Source organism: Cygnus olor, chromosome 4 (assembly GCF_009769625.2).
Source record: "Cygnus olor isolate bCygOlo1 chromosome 4, bCygOlo1.pri.v2, whole genome shotgun sequence".
Taxonomy (NCBI): domain Eukaryota; kingdom Metazoa; phylum Chordata; class Aves; order Anseriformes; family Anatidae; genus Cygnus; species Cygnus olor.
In genome coordinates, this window is record NC_049172.1 from 44,928,102 (window position 1) to 44,940,386 (window position 12,285).

At 35.0% G+C, this 12,285-nt stretch overlaps 1 protein-coding gene across 3 annotated transcripts in view; it reads right to left on the reverse strand.

Annotated features, from left to right (window-relative positions):
* USP53 (ubiquitin specific peptidase 53) overlaps nucleotides 1–12,285 on the reverse strand; it is a 40,613-nt gene that overhangs the window by 9,733 nt on the left and 18,595 nt on the right. For all 3 annotated transcript variants that reach the window (XM_040556204.1, XM_040556205.1, XM_040556206.1), the window contains exons 5-14: nucleotides 11,779–11,892; nucleotides 11,610–11,692; nucleotides 11,213–11,318; nucleotides 10,206–10,352; nucleotides 9,546–9,695; nucleotides 8,918–9,089; nucleotides 7,985–8,134; nucleotides 6,799–6,942; nucleotides 5,832–6,564; nucleotides 2,424–2,497 (exon numbers count right to left, since the gene is read on the reverse strand). In XM_040556204.1, coding sequence (XP_040412138.1) covers nucleotides 2,424–2,497; nucleotides 5,832–6,564; nucleotides 6,799–6,942; nucleotides 7,985–8,134; nucleotides 8,918–9,089; nucleotides 9,546–9,695; nucleotides 10,206–10,352; nucleotides 11,213–11,318; nucleotides 11,610–11,692; nucleotides 11,779–11,892 — 1,873 coding nt within the window. The remainder of the gene's footprint in view (nucleotides 1–2,423; nucleotides 2,498–5,831; nucleotides 6,565–6,798; nucleotides 6,943–7,984; nucleotides 8,135–8,917; nucleotides 9,090–9,545; nucleotides 9,696–10,205; nucleotides 10,353–11,212; nucleotides 11,319–11,609; nucleotides 11,693–11,778; nucleotides 11,893–12,285) is intronic.

Here is a 12,285-nt window from a genome sequence, read left to right on the forward strand (position 1 = left end):
ATTGATGTTGAGCACATCTATTTTATTATCATTTAAATGAAGTCACTGAACAGGTAGCTTTTATTATTGCATCTTAAACAAGATTCCATAAAGCATTCAGCCCATTTGAATTACCATTTTATTTGACTGAAGGGATAGTTCAAAAAGTACTCTGAACTTTGAAAAAAAAATCTAGAAAATACGTCTTCTAGGTTTAATTGCTGGCCATGTGGGACACTTGCTTTAGCTCAAGTTATCTACTGCTTACAAGCAGTGAAAGAAGCAGCCATTTGATCTACATAACCACTGTGTGATACGTTACTATCTTTAAAATGCTCTAACAATAAGTTTATTTTTGTAAGTCAAGGACAGAATTCCTGAACCACTGAACAGTAGCCTAATTCAGCTCCTGTTAAAATCGGGAACTGGCAAAGCACAGTTACGCAAACAGTGGGCACAATTAAAAGTTCACGGTTATTTTCCCAAGAAGAGACAAGAAGTTATTTTTTCAAGTTGCCAGGAGCAGCTAACAAACATTTCTTATATTTTGTTCCTTTCTCAGAAAGGACTAGATATTTCCTTGTTAAAGTACCATTTTCTAGGAATCTATATAGTGTTTACCTACCAGTTCTAGTTGTGGTCACAATATTCAGAACCATAACATAAGGCAGTACAACTGGTACCTGTAAATGACTACTACTGTTTTTCCTAAAGGTGTTCTGACACTTTTTACACAAGCAAAAAACCTATGTCTAAATCTTTAACCTTGGCCATGTACATAATCAAATTCTTCAGATTTCTTTTCAGCCCATTTATCATTTACAGTAAAAGTGGTTTTCCAAAACTCGCACACGTGAAAACTTCACATTTAATTTAGAATTACATATGGTTTTGTTACAAAACTATTCAAAAATTAGTTAGTGAAACAGAATTACTGAAAAGATGAGAATTTTACACCAATGCTTTATGACAATTATGTTTTATGATAACTGTGAGGATCACTTGGAATAGGTAACAGTTTTGAAGAAATATTTGTAACATGATCAAAGTTTTAAATATAATCAAGTACAGTACACAGTAATCTCCAGAGAATACTTAGCAATAAATTGAAACATTGTTTGAACCCAACTATTTCTCATTCTGACAGCGTTTTTTGTATTTTCACTAGTGGCTTTTTTTCCTTCTTTGCTATCCCAGCGTTTATATACTTTCTTCCACTGGTAATGATAAAAACAGTTATACTACAGAACTACAGTAGAAAAAATATCATACAAAACTAGATCTTTGCATTCCATGCAAAATTGGGTTTGAGGGCTTTTGTTTTTGTCAAAATGAAAAAAAAGTAAAAACACCAAATTAGTTCTCTTTTTACAACCAAAAAGTAATTGGACTAACAATAACAAAGTGGTATGGCAAATGCATCATCTCTCTCAAATTTAAGTCTTAGAAGAATCTGTAGTGTACAATTCTTTGAAAAGTAGTATGATATCTATAAAAAAAATCAAACATTTCCTGGGGAAGTGTCTTAATATTTATTGCACCTCTTTGTACAAGCACTATTCCATTGTTCCAGCAACAGTAGATAATGATTTTGGCTGGCCTCATGCTGACCTATAATATTTATATGCCACGGCATTTATAAAAACCCAGCAGACATATTAGTATGTAAAAGGAAGTAGATTTCCTTATTACAAGTTGTTTCTTCCTGATATTGCTTCTTATCTTGAAGAAAGAGAAATGGTACCACAGCATACCGAGACATTTAAAAAAAAATCTTCCTTAGTATCCACTAAGAACACTCATGGAAATGTTTTTGTTTTTTTTTGGAAAACACAGGGAATGAACAAAAGAACTGCATTTTCTTTTGACTTCTTTTTTTTTCGGGGGGGGGGGGGGGGGGGGGGGGGGGAGGGGGCGTGGGAGATGGGCACCATCACTAAAAAAACATTAAATTGAGAAATACGTTCTCAAGCAGAATACAAGCAAAAGAAAATGAGATTCACATTTAATCATTTGCATTGGATTAAAAAGAAAATACTGATTAAAGGCAGTGAAAATGAATTACACTGAATGCCTTATATACCAGCATAATGTCATCCAAAAATCACGAATACTGGTAAAAACTTGTGTTTCTGGTGCTTGTACAGGGAACCTACACCAGCCAGTAGCAGTTACACACTGGCACAAAACAGCCACCAACTCCCTGCAGATTTTCTTGACCTAGGTACAGACAACATTATGTGTTGCCATTAAAATGATAACTTTTATACATTTTTCACTTTTATGAAATATCATGACAAACTTGCAGCAACATTATAAAATAAAAAAAAAATCAGAAATCTATCCATCTCTTATGTGATATCAGTATGTTAGCATTACAATTTTGGTATATGTAAATTATTTCTAGAAAGCTTCTTATTCTTTATACAAGTTAAAATTCTTACCATAAAAATTTCTGTTCTGCTGGGATACGGAATGTAACACATTTTCAGCTTTTTTGGTTGACAAGTTCTGCTCACTGTAAAATAAACACACACATAATTTGAAAGGTTCAACTCCTGCCATGTGATCACAAACATTACTTCCTTGAATGCATACAAACAAAAATTTTGCCTGTGTGAAACTTTGGTGCTTGTTATCATTACTGTCACATTTTTGACTAAAACACTTTACAGAAGATACATAAAATAGTGAAGGTGGCACTTGAATACTTTTAACACACCTAACATGCATGACGGGCTGCAATGACGCAGATGAATTTAGGATGAACTGCATCCTTTAACATGGACAGTTGAAAAACATACAGTTTGTAAGGCTGGTGTATCCCAGTTTGTTCTGGAAATTGCACATGCCCACTCATCCCAGCCCCACTGTAGAGAAGCAGGATGTCCACTATGCAATGCAGAAATAATCAAGACAATTTGTTGTGTAGTATCACCTCGGTCTGCTTAATAAAGACAGCTGACTTCCAAAGCTATCAGCAACTTAACAGAGATGTGTCACTAATGAGAAAGGAATACAAACTGCACTTTTTCCTCACTGCAAACAAAAACTTCATAAAATTTTTAAAGAGTGCATACTAACAGAGATCACTGAGGAAGCACAACTGTTTAGAATATCATTTTTCTAGAGGAATAGATGATACTGGTCACATGATTCCATTTATTTGATTTTTTTCCCAATAATTACCACTTAGCGCAGCAAAAGAAAACTACCGATGTGGTAGTCTATTCCAATTTATCATCAGTATCACCCATGTCCAAAACAAATTTTCAGTGCTAGTAGGTTACTCCTTGATTATTTCGAAGTGAAACACCTATGCAGCAGCATCTATGAGAAGCTTGAATTCAGTGCAGAAATCTCTCAGCATTTTAAATACGTGAAACTTGTTAGCTAACATTCTAGCTTGTCTGTTTTCCTAGTTTCACATTTTGCTATTCATTATTTTTGCTATTTATTTTTTTTATATTCATACTTTGTTGCAACAACAAAATTGATATTGACACTTGGTCTCTCACTTTTTCCTCAAACTGGAAGAAAATCAGAAGATTACAGTCACAGATGCAAGAGGAAAATTCAGCAGAGTTGTTAACTTTTGCTATTCTAGTTAAGCAAAAAGTGTGCCTTACCAACCCTGACAGGGAGCTGACGAACACCCTGCTATTTCCTTCCTTCTCCCAAAGTAAAGCAGAGAAGAAGATACATGGTGGCAACTTTGCTATAAAGGACTCTCAATATTGAAAGGACAGAAAAGTAAGAAAAACGATGAAAGAAAAAGGCAGAAAGAACCTAAAAGGCAGGAAAACAAAAGTCATTTTTTTCCACCTTGTATAGTAATTCAAGTAATTCCTTTGGATTCTGGTACTGGTACTGCCAGTCAATTCTAAATACCAATCACATAAAATCTTTCGGAAGATTTTATTGGTCTAAAGTTTTATTGGTCACCCAATAAAACTGTAAAGTCCCAAGAAATCACGTGTATTTGGATTAAGTATATTTTTTCTTTGACAAAAGGTTAAACAACAGTGTAAGCAGATTCCTAATGATTCAAGTTATTTACATTTATAAAAGTCTCTCATAAAAAAAATACAAGGAGCATTTGGTCATCTCATTAAGTTACCTACTGGAAGACATATAAAAAAACATGGTTAAACTGTAGAAATCACTGTTCAAGGCAACTGTAGACACCACAATTATAAACATGGTTTAAAGGGGCTATACGTGCATTTATTTGTATCATTATTCAAATATTCATATTTATTCATATCATTATTCAAATAAAGCCCATGAGGGTTTTGCATGGTGCAGTTTTGTTTAGTTGGCTGGGAGGGAAAGGAGCAGAGAGAGTGGTGAACAGATAAAGGCATGGAATAAAAGTGTTTTAATTGGAAGTGGATACCACAGTCTCAGTCTCCCGTTCGGAAAGTCCATAAAACAGCCAGGTACACTAGGGTCAGAAGAATACACCTCCCAGATACCACCATTTTTATCCTCTTTACTCTCTCCATAAGCACCTGCTGCTGGCTACTGGTGCAGACTGAAAGAACTCTAGATGAACCTTTGGTCCTGTCTTGGTAAGGCCATTTTTTTTGGCCTTATTTATAATTTCTGTATGCCAAATAAAATAATTCCCTAGGAAACTGAGAACTAAGCAAATGATTGTTTTTGCTTTCTTGCAGTACCAAAATAATCAGAGACATTTTATTTCACCCAGAAGGTGAATTCTGAATGTTTAAATCAAAATTTTGCTTTGATAACTTTCTATATGCTTTATGAAATACATTTTAAATTTTGCATCTCTACTTAGAGAAGTCAGAGCAGTTTCGTTCTTTGCACCTGCCACTCCCTTCCCCAGTAAGAAAAAAAAATCAGATGAAAACACGTGTCCAAATCATGCTCAAATCTAGCAATCATTTGTGAATAAGCTTGGTCTAATAACTGTGCTTTTCCATTTTATGGATATAAACAAAATTCAGAATAAGAACATATAGATTCTAATAGGAATGAATTTCTACATACAGTTTAAGACACAGTGCTGAAAACTGCATGCAGAAGGTTGACAACTTTATCTCACAGCACCATAGAATCATTTAAGTTGGAAGGGAGCTCAGGAGATCATCTAAGTCCAACCCCCTGCTCAAGCAGGGTCAGCCGGAACAGGCACTGCTCAGGACCACATTCAGCCAGGTTAGGAGCACCTCTGCAGATGGAGACTCCAAAACCTCTCTGGACAGCATACTTGTTACTGCAATTCTTAGAAAGTTCACTAAAATTTGGCTACTAACCATTCTTTTTTTTAAGCCAGTTTTAGTAATTTTACACTTCTCAGCAAAGATTTCAAACATCTCAACCAATTATCAAGTGACCAATATACCTTAGGTGTTCTAGAAATCTAAATTTCAGAACAACTAGAAACAATACACAAGAGTCATCTACTGCCATTCCCATCTTTTCAGTAGGGGCCTGTCCATACAACTATTACAGATACGATTTGTACAGACAGTTCTATTCCATTGCAGGTGGCAAGTTACCCACAGCTTGAAACTCCTGTAATTAAAAAGCTGTAGCAATTATTTGAAATTAACACACCCTGCCCCTCAGCAGGGCTTCAAAGCTCTGGCTCAGTACCTTCCAAACAGAACTGAATACTGTTGTAGCCTCAGAGTGAAGGTAAGATAAGACTCATAACTGTACTCATATTTCTAGATATATTGCTAGTTTTCTACATACATAGCCTAAAGAGTATAAAGTTCCAGAAGTATACTTACTTGATTGTATATGGAACAACACCCGAACATAATAATTTATTTTTCTGTACAACCTATAGAAGTTCTTAAGAGAACTAGCATTACCTGCAGGAAGCGCCATCTTTAACGTTCTTGACCTCAGCTGGATTGATTCCTTCAGTAACAGGAGAGTCTGGATTTGCAGATCCATTGCTGATATGATCACTGCTTTCATAACCAGATTCTGTTCTCTGGATCTGCCAGTTATCACCATGGATTTTTCTCTCCGCAAAGCCTTTGATTTTTTCAGCATTGCCTTTCCCCTCTGAATCCAAAGAGCTTCTACTTCCTGTATCCTGTTTTGTTTCATCTTCATATATAGTCATTAAACATTTCTGGATTTGGTTCTCTTTCGGCCAATGGTTAAAGCTCCGTTCTTTTTCATGTTTAGATTTACTGTTCGGAGTTGCCTTGTGCTTCGGGCTATGCTGTTTCTTCTCAGTCTCACTGAAAATGCTGTCTACATTTAGCGTCTCTCGCATGGGTTTCCAGCCTTTACCTCTGCTTCTGCTGCTGATGATACTTCCTTTGTCTCTAGAGTCTTGACTGCAGTCTGTATCATAGCCAGTGACACCATCAGTCCGGGTCCTAACCATCGGTTTCTCCCCAGCTGTAAAAGCTTCCATTTTATTTGTTCCAAGCACCGGTACAGAAAGCTTTGCTTGGTGAGGTACACTGTCATGCTTATACGGTCCTCTTCCCTGGCTGCTGTATATGCGCTGATCAGTGCATTGTCTAAGTCCATTCCCAACTGGAGGAGATCCTGACTTAAAATTGGAACGATCTTCCCCAGTTAGATCTGGTAAGAAGGAAGAGGGAGAAAAAAAAAGCTGCATTAAAGTTCTCACAAATAATTTAACTTACAACAAATTAATATAACAAATATTATCACAGTTCATATTTTTCTTACATTATCTCAACAAATTCAGTACATGTTTCAGAACACTGCAAACTGAAAAACAAAGAAGAAAAAAATCTTGGTGCTAAAACCTGTCTAAACCATTGATTCTCTGGTCATATTTTTAAAGTGTACCTCTTTGTCTCCCAGACTCTTTTCTTGGTCCTCTGTCAGCATCTTTTCGTAAAGATGAAAAGTTTTTCATATCAGCAGCTTTCTGAGCACACTCTCTGGATATGTCCTTTAGCCTGTCCTTTTGATCATTATAAACTAACTTAGCTGCAAAAAATATATATTTTGTCAATTATCATTAATAAAAACTTACTCATGATCAAATACACAATTGTATTTATGTACCATAACATTTATATTTTATCATTAGCACTACTTAAAAAGATTAATGAATTATAAACCACAGATTCTTAAGAAAACAGAAGATGTATAGCATAGGTACGAGCATACAGATATCTCCAAGCAGTCCACTGAACAGAGATAATGAAAGCAACCAAAGCAGCATTACCTCAGGCATATCTTAAAGGCGTGTCGTGTTAAGACTGAATACTCAACCCATTTTCAAAGCACGTACTATTTACCTCAACTTTTATGAATTATACTACAAAATTAACCCAAGTTTAATCTTGTCTAAATGTGAAGTTCTATTTTTAAGAAAACAGCAGTCACTGCTTAAGAACAACAAATTCCCCTTTTGGGTCATCACCTCATCAAAAAAAGTTATCAAGATGTGCATTCTGAAGTTTGATAAGGTTTAGCAATTCAACACTGAAAGACAGAAGGGAAACACATCTCTCAAGTAAGAGGAGCCAACATCTCTCCCAGTATGGGAAGTTTGTAGCAAATGCACAGACACATAAGACAGCAGTCACTCCCCAGTATTGCTACTTAAAGGTTTTTTGGTTGGTTGGTTTTGGAAGCCTGGTTTACTGACAGAATAGGTTGTAAAATAGGTTAAAGGTGCCTTTTAAAAAAAATAAAAAATAAAGTATTTTTCCCCCCAAACATAAACATCAGTTAATATACAGGATTAAAAATAATACTGCACATCACAATACTGTTGGGAAACTGTTCCACCAAATAGCCAATGACCTGCAGAGCCACATGCTCTACCAGATCAAATCGGTTTCAACTTTCTAATGAGCTTTTTAACTGACAATATGACTGGAAGGTATGAAGTTGTTTGAGAAAAGGATGCAGGCCTCAAGCAGCACTTTAGTACAGGAAGTATGAGGGGTAGTTACGGCACCAACGTAAATATTTCATAATAAGCCACATATTGAGGTTGGGGGGGGGGGAAGGTACATACCTGGACCTCTACCGCCACTAGCCTGAATGTGGCTTCTGCTGAAGGCTGAATTATCTGGCTGAAGTTTTTTATTACTCCTTTGACTAGCAGAGTCTCCAATTCCATTCTCTTTCAAGTGGTCTGACTTAGGAGCAGAATGCTTCTCAAACCCTAACAAACAACATATCTATCTTTAGAATTACAGGCTTCCTAATTTAAATCTTCCAACGTGTAAATTCAAAACTAATTCTTAATTTAGGATTAAGAAAACAAAAAGAAACAAGCAACCCACCACAGTTCAATATGCTAGGCAGTAAGGTTTTGTAACATCTTGTATCCTGCCATGTTTATAATGGCAGGCTGCAGTAGAATAGGCTCCACTCCTTCCCTGAAGCAGCGCATGTCCTATTGCGACTTATTATGTAAAGAGGATACATGTCAAATTCAACTGGCCTTTTACTTTACTTGTATGTTATATTTAAAGTTTAGAAAAAGTGCATGTGCATAGGCATATGGTAACACTCCAAATATATCTCTGTATTTGTATTAAGCTCTGGTAAAATGCTATAAAAAGCATTTTTTAAGCAGTATGGTTGATTTTAAATTAATAATATTTTAAGCAGTATTTTAAATGTACCAATACATGCTTAAGAACATTTGCATATACAAATATACTAGATTTTCTTTTGAAAGAACTACTTTACACATAACTTTAGTAATGACCAATCTTCAATAAAAAAATCCACTCCTTATCCACGTCTCAATTTGTATTCCCATATCAGACAAAACAGACAGTTCCAGTATGATGTATACTAATATTTTTTCTTTTGAGACCCTTTAGATAATTACTGATAAAAGTATTTAAGAACAAATCAGCTAATCCATTACCCCCTCCTTATAATCCTCGTTTCATAATTCCTCATAGTTTATATCATTATTAAAAAAATGAATTACCTAAGTCTTCCCCATTTCCTCCTACTGCTTTGTTTGGAGACCAGTGAATAATCTGCTTTGGAGCATCTTCTGGAGATACAGCTGTGCCATCTGGGTTAGCATAAAATAGCAACAATGGCTGAAAGTGACATCGAATGCACCTGGAGACCACATCTTTCCATTTTGTTCCGATCTAAGAAAAAATAATCTTTCTGTATCAAAGCCATCAAAGAGAATTACAGAAAGAATAATTCAATCAACAGCAGGTAACCATGTCCTAATTCCAAAGGTACATTAAGATTCGACACTGCAGCATAAGTTTATGTAAATTGTGGCAAGAATCTAGAACCAGCATTACACTGGCTAACAACCAGAACATCAATTACTGATGGCTATATTTGCAGTGTTAAGTCTTTCATAAAAAGAATGAAGAGTTCAATGGTTGACAGGACGTGCATTAACATGAAGTATCTGGCATTTTTAAGTGGTGAAGTTAATTCTATAATTCATTTGTGAAAACTGATTTAGTAAACTAAAGGTTCACTTAAAAAAGAGACATTCATTTGACTTGTTTAAGTGTTGTGACAGAAGAACGCATTCTAGAAAACTGAAGATGACTAAATTTGGTAGCAGTAAAAACAGCATTTACCTCTTTTACATTAGCATCATCAAACAGCACCCATTTGCAACTCTTGGTGTGAAAGGCAAAGGCACAGTAATGTCGGCTTGTGTAGCAAATCATTCCCACAAGAAAAAGTTCACTATTTTTGGCATTTTCATCTGTAACCCTATAGAAGAGCTGTAAAAATATTTAATATTTTTAAATGCATGTAACACACTTACCCTTGATTTCTAGGCCAACTACTGGCACTCCACCAAGACAATTAGAATTAAATATCTTGTTGCATTATTCAGTTTTTCATTAATAATGATCTTTGCTCTTAATAGGTCTATTTTAACTTTTTTTTTTTTTACATAGCTGTTAGGGCAAAATGGTAATGCTCTGGATTAATTCTACAAATTTCAAATTGAACATGATATTCTTAAATTTTCAACTAGGAAAATATCTATATTCCTCTTCATACTTAGGTATAAGACCAACACTTCTGACAAGACTTTTTCCTCTCAGAAAAACTACGCTAGGCAGCACATTATACAGAATGTTAGCCATAAATTTTGAAGTTAAATTGTGCTGATTTTTAAATACATACAATTACATACCCATATGTATATATGCATATATTTGTATTTACATAAGATTTATATAAAATTAAATTCTAGAATAAAGAATTAGTTTTAGGTCAGATACCCCAGGAAGATAAAGTTGTGTTGCCAGATTCCGCATAACCTCTTCTGTCAGGTCAGAGTGTTCTGAATCCCAGACTAAACCAATTGTCACAATTTCAGGGCAATTCATAAGAACACGACGAATTTTTATTTTTTGACCACAGTTACTCTAGAGAAAGGGAAAAAAAGGGTGTGGTGACAAGGCAAACAAATATGTTAAAAGAAACCTCTAAGTTCCTTGTTGCGTTACCAGGCAAAACAAAAACAACCCTCTGCAACTTATTCTAATTCTCAAATTGAATTATGATTTTTGTTTGTTTCTAACAATTTATAGGTAAAATTCTTCATCATCACTTTTTATGTTTTTAAAGTAAATACCATAAACACTAATGAAGGCTACAGTTAAACTTCTACACCCAATCACCACCCTAAAATAGAAATCTCTGAGCACATGCAAGCCACCGTCATGATTTTGTTACCCATACCCAGGAAATTTAGGGTTATTTCTATACTTTCTTATTGCCTTCTTGATGATTCCCAGATTGATAGTATTGATAAAGTATCATTTGAAGAAGAGAAGGATGAAGCAGAATAAGCTAATGGAGACTTTTTTTTGGTTGATAAAAGTACAACATTATTCCAATTAAAGACAATTTTCTCAAGCTCTCAGTGTATATGAATATATACATGTATATGTATATATCTCGTGTATATGAACAAAAGGTGCTTCATTCAAACAATAAACCCGCTCAGACTAATCAAAAGTACCTAGCTGTATATTTAACATGGAGTGAAAGTACAGGCCTAATAAGTCAACTTTCTAACCAGTTACTTACACATCCAGTACAAAGTTTATCTGTAACTGTAGCAACAGAATTAAACTTAAAGGCAATCTTTCCCTAAGCTAGACTGCACTGAAGTGGCCAGAAGGAATTCTGCTTTTAGAGGAATACTTCAGTCTGATTTAACATCCTAAAGAATTCTCCATTATACATTAAAGAAAGTCACAGAACATCTTTGTTTACTTACAGGACACTTTCTGTAGTCATCAGCAGTATTTGCTGCCTGCAGCAATTCTGCAAACATTTCTGGCTTGAGACGCTCATGCCTCTCCATCATTCGTTCTACTTCATTACTGTAAAAAAATATAAGAAAGGAGTTCCACAGTTATTTTCCATTTAAGAATAAACAGATTTCTGCCAAGTCTCAACTAATCTTTTGCATAACAGGAAAAGACTCAGAGGTAGAACAGTAGCAATGTATACTTTTTGTCAAACTCTCCCCCCAACATCTTGTTTTTGAAATCCAAATGTTACTTTGGGACACTATCTCAAAAGAATTCACTTTTAACTTACAGCATTTTTCTGGCATATTACTGGGAGTGTATATATACAAATTAGACAAATACAAGAATAAAACCCCTTACCACAGGGCCGTGGTAGAAATGTAACGCACAAATTCTGTAAAAGGCAATGGGTCTGATGATGCTCCACAACTGCGGCATACACACTACAAAAATAAAGATCCTTTTGTTTTTACTTACTCATGACAGCAGAAACAAAGTATTTGTTAAAGCAATCAAATAATAGTCTGACCTGTTCATACAGTGTCATAGCAAACTTCTGATGAGAAATACAGGATTTTGAAGTACACATATCTGTGTCACTGTTTGGCACTAGGTGAAAATGAATCCTCTCAAGGATATTTTCCTAAAAAGAAACAACAACATAAACATAAACTGATGAAGTCGGAATATATAAGCAATATTCCAGTTTAATACTCCAGCAATTATTCCTCTTAGCTCCAAACAGGCAACCTACAAGTTTAACATGTATTTAATTCTGTCCCTATTCACATTGAAAAGTGGGTGGGAATTCTCTTCGCTTAAAGGTTTTCAAACTTTAATATAACAAAAACAGCATTAAACAACAGTTATCCAACTCCAGCTCTCCTAGTATGTGTTCTCTTCTGAAGGACGTGAATCTTCATGAAGAAATACTACGACAATATTAACATCATTGCATGCAATGCTTGAAAGATGTTTTGGATCAGGCCTCAGTCTCAGTTGTTCTTCACACTTGCGCATTTTCTCTACGTATTTT